This window comes from Cibotium barometz, chromosome 34 (assembly GCF_041138505.1).
Source record: "Cibotium barometz isolate CiBa-2024 chromosome 34, ASM4113850v1, whole genome shotgun sequence".
Taxonomy (NCBI): domain Eukaryota; kingdom Viridiplantae; phylum Streptophyta; class Polypodiopsida; order Cyatheales; family Cibotiaceae; genus Cibotium; species Cibotium barometz.
The window spans coordinates 29,632,837-29,647,100 of NC_141079.1; the positions used below are offsets into that span (position 1 = coordinate 29,632,837).

Sequence of the window (14,264 nt, forward strand, 5' to 3'; positions counted from 1 at the left end):
ATCATTACCTTGAAACATCACGTTATTTTATAACGAGCACATGAACTTGCAATCTTTTGATATCCGGCTTCTCCTAATGCAAATCATATTCAAATATTCTCCAGCATGCCTCTAATGCTGATACATAACGTGCATCCAAGTATTTACAACCTTCATCCACTACACGACTATGCAATCATCCATCCTTACAGTTATCGTTGCTCTGTCAAGACCCTTACACACATACTTATATAGATATTTCATAGTGAAAATTATGGAGCACACTTCAATATTAATGGAGCTCTATATCTCATGGAAAGGAAAGGAAAGTATGGCATGACCCACCTATTGTCCATTTAATTCCCTTTACTTGTACACTATTACCATCATCTTAATGCGTGTAAATGGGATAACCATCACTATCCACTATTGTATATTGAGTGAAGTTATATGGATAACATCGAATACATCTCCCATCAACCATACAAATAGCACTGAGAATTAATGTATCACTATTTTGTAGATTGAGTGAAGTTACATGGATAACACCAAATACATCTCCCATCAACCATACAAATAGCATTGGGAATCAATGTACTACATGGACCAAGAACATTACACTATTTGATAACTTCATGTAACTCCAGAAACATTTCTCTATTGGGCAGCTTAGCACATACCAATTGATCTCATCGTGTGTTGTCACTTAGCTTGAATTCATCGCTCAAAATCAGTAATATGTGTGAGGGTGGTAGACCTCTCTTTTGAAATTCAATCACACACAGATACATAGCCATCCACTTTTCCAAATAAACTTTTCTTTGTGAGTAACCTCATTATATCCTTATGCTTTTTATAAAGCACACAGACAGTAAGATACGGTCAATCCAGGGTAGTTTGCTCCTACAATAGAGCATGTAATATTTCATTCCATTTTAGGTTGCATGTGAAGGTAATAAACAGGTATCGCTTACCCTTCTTCCTTCTTACAATTTCCATAGCAGCTTGGTAAAGCCGATACATAAAGCAAGGCCCTCCCGTAAAAGAAGGTGGCAACATAACTCTTCGCCATCATGTTGCACTCCTTGATACACTGTGCACCATCAGCTACATTAACCATGGCAGATAGTCCCTGGTAGATTTCAACATGTAAATTTTCTTGGTTATTTCAAACCCATACTAATCTTGACTCCTCGATAGCACTATAAGCATCAATAATGTATTACTGCAATAGTCTTCCCCTGACAAAAGGCATGCAATGGTATGAGTTCTAATTTCTAATCAATATGGATAATATTGCCTCTGAGTGACACATTTATGAGTCCTAGTTATTGCAGGCATGCGCACATCATCATGGAAATTACTTATTCTTTTCACACTCCATTACGAGAACAAATTTGAATATCTTGAAACCCAAGATCAAAATCATCCCCTTGCCCTAGCATAATTGAAGCAACTTTGCTAGTAGCAGTTTGGCACCAAATACTACCTTGAAGTACAATGTGTCTCACAAATTACCATCCTTAACTCTACATGTGGATTACTTTGCAGAAATTCCCCCACACATCGAAACACATTGGCATATGGATTACATTCAATGCATTATTTCTTGCAACCTTCCCAACACATCGAAATCCAACCCAGGCATGCCATCTAAATAATTCTATAACTCATGTTTTGTCTCATACACATACAGTTTTGTATATCGTGGTCTGTCTTCTCGTGTCTGGTTAGGCAACAATGTTTCGACACGATGATATAAACTACCATGGATTCAAAAATCATACACACCTTTATTTCTACCAAATCTTTCATCAACATGAGCATCAAGTGAAACAAAAGCTAAGGCATTATTGTAAGCTCGTATATCCTTTTGAAATAACTTGTTTTTGTCGTCATTACTGAGAAAAAGAGATTTTATAACCTCAAGGTGATTTTCTAAGGCCAACAAAGATACCTTCTTCCCAACTCCATAACAATGCTTCCCCACAACTTGTAATGGAGAATCGTTATCTCTTCTTTTCAACTAAGCATGGCAAAAACTACAAATATAATTCACACACTACAATGAGTGAACACTACACGCACCGAAAAATAATGGATATGTTGTTGGATGCCTTATGTCATCTCTTATAGGATATTGATAAGCAATAGAAAAGACACGGGACTCTTGAATCTCGCACATCACCTCTGATCTGCGAACCGTGCTCCCTGCAAACTAAGTAGTGAGAACCTCTATTTCCTTCCAAATGAGTGAAACTATTTTGATATGGATGAACTATTACTACTCTCTCTATAGAACGCTGTAGTGTTACATTCTAGGCCAAATCGATACAGTTACGTTGATCCCAACATGCACTTACTCCTAACACATAACATCCTTTCTTTTGTAAAGCTAGATACTTGATTACTATTTTGATCTTGATTAATTACTACTACTCTCTGTTTAGAAGTCCGTAGTATCATATTCTAGCCTTGATTATTACACTCAAGTTGATCCCTACATTCACTTACTCCTATGCTAACTACCACCCTTTGTTCAGTAAACCTAGATGCTTGATTTCTAACCACTATTCTCTGTGTAGCAATGTTGTGACATGCTCTACATGTAACATCCAAATAAGCAAATATATATTGATTTGGATCAACTACTCCAACTCTCTGTGCAAAAGTTTGTACAGTCACATTATGGGTTTAATCATTACACTCATGTTGCTCCCTATATTTACGTACTCCCCTCCTATCAGTTTTCACCCTTTCTTCTGTAAGCTTAGATGCTTGATTGTTAAGCATTGTTCTTTGTCTAGCAATGTTTGTGACGGACTCTACGTGTGATATCCAAGAAATGACATCATTCAAGTCATGCTAAACGTGAATTATTATACACTTCCAATAATTCATTATACCTTCGTGTCACCATCTTGCATTGGAGAACAAAACCAAGTCAATAACCCTCCTCTTCCATTCCCATACATTCATAGCTACTTATCCAAGTGTATGTGTATATAGTTTGTATTAGTGTGTGTATTAAAAACTATAATTAATTACTTATGTATGCACATGACATTGTAGTTTACAGATTTAAACTTATATGCACATTCATTTACATGGATATAGCTAAGGCCGCTTTATACGTTCCAATACCCTCTTACAACAAATTCAAGCAAGTAAGATGACAAAGCACCTACGATAGGTTGGATGGATGAAACCATGTTAAGCGCTATAAAGTGGTTAACACCACAAATGATTTTGAGTAGAGAAACACATTTGTGATATTAAATCACTTTGTTAATACTTCCTTTAATATCAATAGTACCACCATGGGTTTTTGCACTCGTATCTATTATGGGCTACCTAACCTCCAAGAGAGAACACAACCGTCGTGGGGTACTTACCAATGCTTCGATCTCGAGTCCCTTGAGGCCTCCAAGCTCGCTTGTAAAGCTCCAAACTCCAAGCTCCACCTCCACACTATCACTGTGGAGTCGCTCACACCATCACATAGACCAATCACACACTCTCTCACTCTCTCCCACGAGCATAAACACACAAGCATGAAAGAGGCACAATGCTACAATGCTCTCACTCTCTCACAAAGCATAAGGGGAGAGCTCTCAATAGCACAAAGGGGATTGTGTCCTTTTCTTATGAGAAAATACCTTATATACAATTGGCCCTTATTCACACCTGGGCGCCCAAAACCTAATTACTAAGCCTTGGGTGGCCAATATCTCATAATGTACAACCTTTATAGCGCCTTTGCAGGACACTTATTAACGTCCTCAATTGAGGATCATGTTGTTAATCCGAATGGGATTAACATTCCCCCCTTCCTGACGTAGGTTCTGTCCTCAAAACTTGTTACCGAGGTCGGAAGACCTGGTCACCGAATTTAAGCCAGTAGAAGTTGCGTCTGGACTGGAGTTTCCAGAGTGCTCGACGAAATGCTGAGTGGGACTTACAGAATCCAGTGTCGATCATGTCTTCAAATGTCAAATGCATATAAGCTAGAAGACATCTTAAGCGGTGGTAATATAGCATCATCTCTCTGTCTGAAGGACCTTGGTTCATGTCAAACTGTAGATGCTATGTGCTTCAAAGCCATCATAAGGTTCTTTAGGTTGATCTATGAGGACCACCAATAATTTCATGAACTGGCCACAATTGCAGGATCAGGTGTTTTGTGCCAAGCCCTGATCCAGGTCAGCAGTTGCTGTCGTTGTTCTTGAATATTGCCAAATGTTGCTGGATTGAATATAGGAAAGTTATAGCAAACATGAGAGTCCCTATTTTTGGCATCTTGGAACTCCAGCAGCGTCCACCTTCTCTTGATAGGCATGTACAGTGGCTCCACTCGCAGTCTTGGTGGCACACACATGTAAACTCTAATGTATTCAGGAACTGTTAGAAACTCCTGTCTCCATGTAGGTTGGAGTCCAAAATTTGGCAGTTGTGGCGCTTCTTCATTTGTGTGGATGGTGGTGTATCCACCTCTTGTATACACAGGATGCCGCTTCCTCCATCTTCTATAACAATAGAAAATCTCATGAATGTGACCAGGCGAATTTCCAGCAAGTCAGAGAGATGAGGGTTTGCTAGCCTTGTGTGTTTTGCGACATTCGCCCACGATGTTCCTTCTCCTGCCAATGGAAGTAATTCCTCTAACTCTGGATGTGTGGCATGGAGAGGGTATGGTACATAGTGTTGCCTTGTGGGTGTGACTGCAGAATATGCTTCTCGCAAAATTTGGTAGGTAGGATCAAATGGAGTAATCTGCATCAACACTTTGAACATGAGCTTCGGCTTTAAGAGTGGATTGCCTTCTTGGATAAACATCTCATACTCTACAGCTGTCAAGGAATCCAAAACATTTTGTTCAGTGTAAGGCACAACATTATCATGTGGAGGCAGATTACGTACCTCCTGAGGTTGCCGTTGGTGGAGATGGGATAGGTGCCAATACCTCCTCGCGCGAGGAAGAGATTGTTAGTGGGAAATTCTAATTCTGGCAGAGAGAAGGAAGAGTAGATAAAGTCAGCTTGGGAAGATGAAGTAGGTGGCGCGCTCGGATAAGGATGAAGAAGTCTACTGGCGATATTAGAATATACAGGGTAAGTGTTTTTGGAAACTGAAGATGGACCCTCATCTTCGCCTTGACTAGTGCTAAGGGGTGGGTGACTAGGCTTATGAGCTTTAAAAAAGTTTTGAATTTCAGGAATTTCTTCAGTATCAATATCCGGGTAATTTATGTGAGTGGCATCAAAATTATAGCTTACATTGGTGAGCATAGCCTCTAAATGCTTGTGTATATTAGTATAGAGCTTAAGTATGCCAACCGAGTGATATAAGGTAGATTCACAAAGATTTAAATGTTGGTGAGTATTGTATACTTCTAACCACCCATGACTAATTACCCATTGATAAGTATTAGCCACCACCTCGTAGTTGGCTGGCGTTGCGCTAGTATGCCATTTGGAACAAACAGATCGAGTTTTTTGACACTGTTGTGAAGGATGTCGAAATTTTGTAACACACGACACCAACTACGGAGGTTGAGGACTATAGGATGCAAGGGAGAGAAGAAGATGTCTTGAGGGTTAGTTGATATAAGGTCCCCCCTCAAAATGCCCATAATGATTGTTGGGTCAGCATCCCTTTCAGTATTTTGTTTAATTAGGGTTAATTCTCCTAAGCCTATATCTTCAGCTAAGTTGATATCATACTGAAGTAATGAGAGTGTCAGTGTAGATAAAAACAAAGTTAGAGTTTGAGGAGGGGCCTGAGGAGTTACTGGCAACTGTCCTAATTTCGAGGCACGCTCAAGGAGGGTACGTAGATCATCTGTGGGCTCCGACGGGCGTTGACTCCTTTCTTGTGCGGCTAATTGGTGAGCCAGATCCTACATGCGGATGTCAGCATTGTTGAGTTGGTCAGAGATGGCTGTTTCTCGGATCATTCTCTCAGCATCCATTTCCTCAAACCTTCTTGTTGCAGCTTCCTGTGCTCTCTTGCTGGCAGTGGCTTCTCATTGTTGTGCCTCAGTAATTTGATTTAGCCGTTGTGCTGCCAATCTTTGTGTATCCTGTAATTGTACTTCCAGTTGTGAGGTGATGATATGATCTCTTGACTCCTTTGCGCGGCTGCTTGGTTGGTGATGATGGTTTCGTTGAGGGCCTTGATTTTTTCTGCATGCGCTTTATTAGCCTGTTCTCTTTCGTGTTGCAGACTTTGCACTCTTTCTTGTTCTTCCTTTAGTTGGGATGTGAGGAGCTCTAATTGTTGTTGTTGAAGCATATCTTCATTATATTTTGCACTATCTTGGCACTCCTTTATTTCCCTGGCATGCATAGTTGTGAGGCTCTGTGTGTGTGCTATCTCTTTTTGAAGCTGCTCTTTTGCCTGCTCCAACAGCCTTGCGTTCAAGTCAGCATTTTTGGTGATTTTCTGTACAATGGTTTGACTTAAAACGAGATTATTGCTTTCCAAGGCACTGTATATGGTTTCTTATTTTTCTGCAGCCTTTAAGCTCTTCATGGTCACTTCTTTATGAGTGTCTTTGCTCCTACCGCTAGATTTGCTTTTACACTTTGTATTCGTGCATTGGCAATTTCTAGCTGCTTCCATAAGTCGGCGTTCCTGTCATGTAACATGTGTATTGTTAATAAATGGCAACGCCACACCTTTTGCTCCTGTTCCCAGTTGGTACTAGTGTTAGCACCCATTTCTGTAAGGGGAGCATGGAGTAGTGCCTCTAATCTTTCCAATGTATCCTGGATGAAATGCTGTGAATCCATGTCTTTCAAAGATTCAAGTTGCAAAATTGGCTCCTTATCATCCAACCTTCTCCTTTTGCTTGGACTGGAAGGATCTGGCGAGCGTTGGCGCTTACTAGACTTTACTGGATCCTCCAGTACTTGTGTTGCGATTAGTAATTCTTTGATTACTGGTCCTTCCACAGCATGGTCCTTTTGTGCTTGTTTCGCAACAGCTGCCTCTGTTGGCGTATCTGCTAGTTGTGAATTTTTGAGAGGAGAGAGGTCATTAAAGATGAGTTGTGCAGGGCTTGTTGGAAGGGTGAGCTGTTGTTGTTGTTCCTATACAGTGGGGCTTAGTAGCTTTTCCTGCAAGGCCTCTTGGTATGTTCTGATTTCAGTTGCCACTGCCTCTTCTAGTTGTTGTGATTCTGTTGACGTCTACAAGTAGTCCTCTCATCCTCTTGTCTGTCTTCTTTCGTCGGTTCTTTTTTATTGTCTTGAATGAGCTCTTACATTTCCATTAACACTGCCTGCCCCTCTTCTATCCTTCTAGTAGCGTCTATAGGTTAGTCGAGGATGATATAGCTAGCTGAGGCTCTCCTCTGGTTCTGGCTCTTTTAAAGGCCTCTTTGCTGCCACATGGTTAAGTATGTGCATTAGGAGGTAAGGATTGCTAATCTTTGATTGATGTGCTTTTAAATAATTCTCCATCTCCTTATGCAGATAATAGACCCAGTCCTCCTCCTTCTCCTCATAAGCTTTAGCTATCCTGTGTTGAAATATACAAGTGAATGGGTGTGTGCGGGAACAAGCCCTTAGCAAGAGGCTGTAAAAGAGAATCTGTAAATGAGTGAGAAGCAGTGAAAAGGTGAGAGGTATCTACTAGGAGAGAACAAAGGGTAGCATGAGAAGATTTAGGATGTATAGAGATATTCTGGGCAAAGTGAAGAGATGGAAAGAATCAAGCAAAAGAGGTGGAGTGAATCAAGGAGAGATCAGTGGGATTAGATGCTTGGCATCTTGTGGATGTAAACTCTATAAATTGAGGTATTGACCTAATGAGAATTTGCTGATTTTTGAGTATCCATGCCTACATTAAGCTATCAGTTAAAAGCTCACTAATCTCATCTTAATCATCATCTAATATCTTTGTTAATGATGTTGATTCTTGCATTTGATCCACCACAGCTAATCACTTTTCTTGCATTTTAACATGGTATCAGAGCCTAGCTTAGGATTAATCTAATTTATGAGCTTATTATCTTGCTAATCATCTTATTAATCTAATTTATGAGCTTATTATCTTGCTAATCATCTTATTAATTAGGATTAAGAGATAATCATTTTTTTAAATCTTTTTTTCAACCATTCTCTGCATCCCCAACTGGTGGAGGAGCTCCCTCTCCCTCTAGCCTTAACAATAGGCTTCAACCTTCTAACCACACCTAGCTACACTCCCCACGCTTTAGCCCATCACGTCAAATTGCCAAACCACCACCAGTTGCTCTTGGAAATTGCGAATTTACTGGCGCCTATTTTTGGAAGAAATTTATAGATCTACTCCTCCACAAAAGCAATTGGTCTAATCCTCTTGGCCCCAGGGGTTCTCAAGGGTGCTCTACATGCAAGTGATGTCAGATTTGTGAAATTCCTCAAGGAGAAGTGGCATCAAGCTCTGCATCAAATCTACAAAGTGACTTTGGTAAAACAGAGATTAAGCATTCAATGTTTGGTCAAATCTTTTGTTTCTTAACTTGATCCTCTACTAGACTAACTGCTATTGATGGCTTTGAAAGGACTGAGCTTATTTGAACTCTAAGGCCCCATATCTGGCCTCCCAGCACACTCTGTTTTTTGCACACAAAACAGGGGATTATTTTGCTAATCAATGATTAATCAATACTAATCACTATATTTTGGTGCAATTGAGGGTTCAAATTTACCATTGGGTATCTGATACAGATCCCTATTACTTCAAATTACAATTCGGAGATGGTTTGATACTCAAACCATTCAGTACAGATTTGTTACCCTTGGCTTTATGTAATTTTTGGTGAATTTATGCTTATAAATATGTTGTAATCATCACCTAAACACCAGATTGAGGTGTAAAAGGGTAGACATTGCCCTTGAATCTTGAATTGGATCAAGAGGTAAGACCCCCTTCACATCATCAGGAGCACGGCACAAGAGATAGCTAAATTTAATGGGGAGCAGTTTTATACATGGCAAACAAAAACCATGTATTTGCTCATGAGGAAAAATCTGTGGGGGCTAGTTGAGGGAAGAGATGAATGCCCAGAGGTGATTGGGGAAAATGAGTGGAAGAGCAGGAATGAGAAAGCATTAGGACTTATCGCACTCAGTTTAAATGATGAAATCATTCACCACATCACAGGGATACAATGGGTAAAAGATGCATGGGATGAACTCAATAAATTATTTGGCACTCAAGCAAAAAATTCAAAGATAAATCTGTTAATGCAACTCTACAAACTTGACATGAAGGAAAGTGAACCTTTAATCACACACAAACAAATACAAAAGCATTAAGCAACAACTGGCGGCCATTGGTAAGAAGGTAGAGGATGATGAGGCACTAGCAGTGCTTCTTAAGAGTGTGGACAAAGGTGAATATGAAAACATAGTGGCAACCTTAAAGAATGTACTTAAATTGAAGCTGCATGAGATAGAAGGAGCTCTACTAGAGCAAGAGACCAAGGTCAAAGAGAAGAAATGGGTGGACTCAACAGCTGGAGAGGAAAAAGCATTCTTCACCCGAGGAGGATTCTCACGAGGACGAGGAAGAGGAAGAGGCAGAGGAGGAGGAAGGACCTTCACTTGCCACAACTGTGGGAAGCCAGGACACATGGCAAGAGACTGCTACAGCAAACCCAGTGGAGAAGGAACGACATCGGCAAACTTCATGGAGACTCCTAAGGAAGTGGAGTCAGATCATCTTTTCTAAGAGAGAGAGAGAGAGAGAGAGAGAAACCCCACAACCCAATGTAACCTGCCCCAACAGAGTAAAACCACCTGTGAGCCATCGATGATGTAGGCCATGTGGTAAACGTATGTGTAAGCACTTTAGTCAAGGTCACGAGCACTTGTAGTAGCCTTGGACACTTAGAGAGAGAGAGTGTCAAGGACTATGAGTTAGGGACTTAAGGCACTGGTCGCGGGCTACTACCAAGTAAGAGGGAAACTTGGTATAGGGTCCAGGTGTGCTAGGATTATTCACTTGAGGGGAGGTGTTGAAATATACAAGTGAATGGGTGTGTGCGGGAACAAGCCCAAGAGGCTGTAAAAGAGAATCTATAAATGATTGAGAAGCAGTGAAAAGGTGAGAGGTATCTACTAGGAGAGAATAAAGGGTAGCATGAGAAGATTTAGGATGTGTGGAAATATTCTAGGAAAAGTGAAGAGGTGGAGTGAATCAAGGAGACATCAGTGGGAGTGAATCAAGGAGACATCAGTGGGAGTGAATCAAGCAAAAGAGGTGGAGTGAATCAAGGAGACATCAGTGGGATTAGATGCTTGGCATCTTGTGGATGTAAACTCTATAAATTGAGGCATTGGTCTAACGAGAATTTGCTGGTTTTTTAGTATCCATGCCTACATTAAGCTATCAATTAATTGCTTACTAATCTCATCTTAATTATCGTCTAATCTCTTTGTTAATGATGTTGATTCTTGCATTTGATCCACCATAGCTCATCACTTTGCTCGCATTTTAAGATGCTGTTCAAGCCCACCTTGTTGTACCTGTCAACCGGCTTTATTTGCATCATTAATGACATTGCTTTGCATGCTTTTTCGGTGGCTTCATCTCTCATGTTTTCGTATTCCACCCCATTTGAGTTGTAAGAATCTCTCTTTAGCATTTGTTTGATTGGCATTGTATCTATGGTGTGCCTGTGGGCATTCACTATAGCGAGGAGCTGTAAAGATTCTCTAAGTAATTCTTCTGTTATGAGCAGCTCTTCTGTGGTGCCATCTGCTTTTGTAATCCAGCCTCTTTTTGTCAGCTTGTCGTAGGTCCTTAGGTATTCTGTGCAGAGGTCGATGTCAACTCCTAGGGGTAGTACCTCTGCCATTCTGCCAAGGTCGACTTTGTCGAGTTTAGCTTTGACTTCAGCATCCTCTAATAGATGGAGGCACTCTTTATGCTCACTCTCTCACAAAGCATAAGGAAAGAGCTCTCAATAGCACAAAAATGTTATGGACTACCTTACGTCTAAGAGAGAATTGTAAACATTCACTTAATGCATGAGCAATAGAATACAACCGTCGTGGAGTACTTACCAATGCTTCAATCTCGAGTCCCTTGAGATCCAAGCTCGCTTGTAAAACTCCAAACTCCACCTCCACACTGTCACTGTGGAGTACTCACACCATCACATAGACCAATCACACTCTCCCACACACTACCATGAAAGAGACACAATGCTAAAATGCGCTCTCTCACACAAAGCATACGAGAAGAGCTCTCAATAACACAAAGGAGATTGTGTCTTTTTCATTATGAAAAAATATCTTATATACAATTGACCCTTATTCACACTTGGACGCCCAAAACTTACTAAGCCTTGGGTAACCAATATCTCATAATGTACAACCTTTATAGTGTCTTTACATGACACTTATTAATGTCCTCAATTGAGGACCATGTTGTTGATCCGAATGGGATTAACAGTATCCTTGGTGACAAATAACTACTTGCTTATCCTTGGTGATTTACAAAAATATTGAATTTGATGGAGAGTTTTTATCAGAATGTTTGGGTTTTTGCATCTCTAGACTCTATACCTACCCTTTGTACAATCGTGGATCTTTCACTTGTTCTTTTTGGTGGTTGGATAATCCAAGGCTAAATTCAACCTGAATTATGTTCAAGTACATGTAATTATGATCTTACGTTAGATATGAAGCAAATTTTGCTAGTAATGGAGCTTCAATTGTGCTTTTGAACAAGGTTGTACAAAAATGTCACTTCCAAAGACACAATGGGAGCATTAATGAGTTTGTGCAAGATACATGGCTTCTAGACTCCCAAAATGTATTTGAAACAATGTGTACCAAAAAAAGAAAAAAAGAAAAAAAGAAAAAAAAAAGAGCTAATAATTACACTCCATTTCTAGACACCTCTAGCCAAGGACGTTGAACCTATTTTAAGGGATAGGAGAAGCGCCTAAGAAAAGGTAAGCTCGAGTCACAAAAGAGAGAAAGAGCTAATAATTACACTCCATTTCTAGACACCTCTAGCCAAGGACGTTGAACCTATTTTAAGGGATAGGAGAAGGCCTAAGAAAAGGTAAGCTCGAGTCACAAAAGAGAGGAAGAAGCTTAAAGAGTCTATCACCTCATGTATATATCAAAATTCCAGTAAATTTGTCATTAGAGCGTATCTTAAGTTTCAAGGTTCCCAATTGGCTCTCCATTCATAAGGTTTATATTTCCACTCTAAAAAGACATGGACAAATGTTCCTAGGACCACTTTCAAGGATTGTACTCATTAAAAACCATTCTTGATTAGAGCTTCATAATTCCATCAAAGCAGTTAAAGAAAATTTGAGTATCAATACTTGGGTGTGCCTAAATGGTGAGTGGCATTGGTCCCAAGACAGATGTATGAATATACATAAATCTCGATCATCTTGATGGTGCCCTTTACCGAGGGTAGCTATACAGTAAGGATGTATCTTGTAACTACATTCTCTGAACCCCTTCATCTCCATGCGTCATTGGCAGACTTGAAGTATGCAGCAAGATACTTCTCATACAAAGAAAATCTTCCTAGACAAAGCGAAGCAATGCTCGAATCTTTTATGCCATGAGAAAAGCCCCCCCACCCCACCCCCCCGCCTGTCTCAGTATTCAAAGGCACGAACTGTGTGGTCGTCTGAGCTCGAAAGAATGAACCTTTCACCTCTGCCCAGTACAAGTTGAGTGAAATCAGCTTGAAGCCGTCGTGAGAATTCTCTAAAGTCCTACAGTAAAGAGGAAAATAAGATGCTTACTGTGATAAAGCAAGGTCTAAAATGGCATCTTCATGGCCACGAAAGGTTCTCTCGCATGTTCCAGTCCGGCTGTCCCAGACTCGTACCTTCCCATCAAGGCATCCCGTCAAGATCGCACTAGATGCTTGGGACCAAACCAACTTTACCACTCCTTCCTGCACACATCGAACATGCAGTGAATCACCCAAGATCCTTGATACAACATCAGCTCGTGCAAACATGGCATACACTACCTCATGGTGACAGGTACTCCGAGGAGAAGATGTCTGTAAATCCCATATTTTAAGCTGTCCATCCATTCCACCTGTGGCTGCCAGAGGAAGACTGAAAGAAAAGTAGAGTTAATCACCAAAAGAAGGTCAGAGGAAGATGCTGTGCGGGTGTGTCTATGTGCATGTGTGGAAAAACAAGGCTAATTGCCCAAGATAACATCCAAAGAAGAGGAGAGTGTAATCAGCTCAACCTCGTGAGACTATACTAACAACGCTCAGGCCAATCCAACTTAAGCACGCAGAGCACAGACTACGCATTCTGAGATTCCAAATCATATATGCACCACCTTATGCAGGCTGCAAGAATATTGCTTTCAGCCTGCATACACATACATGCATCCTGTCAATACCAAGGTATTACCATGTACACATGCACCCCCACCATTGAGGGGTTGTTTCAACCCGTAGCTAAACTTCCAAGATAAACCCAGAGGGCAAACTGTGTGCACGTTTGGAGGCAATGCACTCAAAGATTGCCTTTCTGCTTCACTGCTCATCCACTACTACTTAATGAATGTTGTGTCCAAAAGTCATGACCCGAAGACAGACAGCAGCCAAGGGAAAAGTGCAAACAATTTAGATCCAAGATGCTCTCTTGATCAGGGTCTTGAAGTTTCCAAAATCTCCAGCTTGAACCACCTATGTCAGAGCCAAGACTGAAGCTTCAAGCAACAATGCCCAGAATCTTAATGCCAAGCTACGCGTGAGGATTGAGTCATTGCCAGATGTGTATAAAAACTTTGCCGGACATTAGGAGGAGCTGTGAGCAGGAGAGACAGGCCTTGGGCAGCAGTTTGGTTGAATCAGCCAGATTCAGGCTGTGAGAGCATGAGGATAAAATTTTGGGCTGGCTGGGCAGCTGAGCTGTGGGCACCAAAAATGCAGGCCGACAAGAAGAATTAAGAGCACTTGGCCACTTAATACATTCGAATTCAGCCACTATACATACCTATTTGCAAGTCCAACACACTCAATTGATTTCGAATGACCATTGAGAGAGCCCACAACCTGAAATGCAAACCCCCTCCACACAAAAGTTAACCAGTCATTGACATGTTATTCTATCACATCATTATGTTGAACTCATTGAGAGAGCATAGAAACTACCTTTCCTGTGCGGATGTTAACAACATGGACACTCGAGTCAGTTGATCCGGAGATAACTATGCTAGAGTCAGAGCTGATACCAAGGCAGGTAAGTCCTTCAGCGTGGTAAGGATGCCCTACAACAATTTCCC

At 40.8% G+C, this 14,264-nt stretch overlaps 1 protein-coding gene across 1 annotated transcript in view; it reads right to left on the bottom strand.

Moving 5' to 3' along the window:
* Nucleotides 1-12,246: 12,246 nt before the first annotated feature.
* The window catches only part of LOC147618875 (transducin family protein / WD-40 repeat family protein), a 53,324-nt gene continuing 51,306 nt past the window's right edge, over nt 12,247-14,264 (bottom strand). Inside the window, exons 9-13 of the mRNA XM_086773972.1 lie at nt 14,134-14,249; nt 13,976-14,034; nt 12,988-13,078; nt 12,755-12,909; nt 12,247-12,665 (exon numbers count right to left, since the gene is read on the bottom strand). Coding sequence (XP_086630098.1) covers nt 12,605-12,665; nt 12,755-12,909; nt 12,988-13,078; nt 13,976-14,034; nt 14,134-14,249 — 482 coding nt within the window. The 3' untranslated portion in view covers nt 12,247-12,604. The remainder of the gene's footprint in view (nt 12,666-12,754; nt 12,910-12,987; nt 13,079-13,975; nt 14,035-14,133; nt 14,250-14,264) is intronic.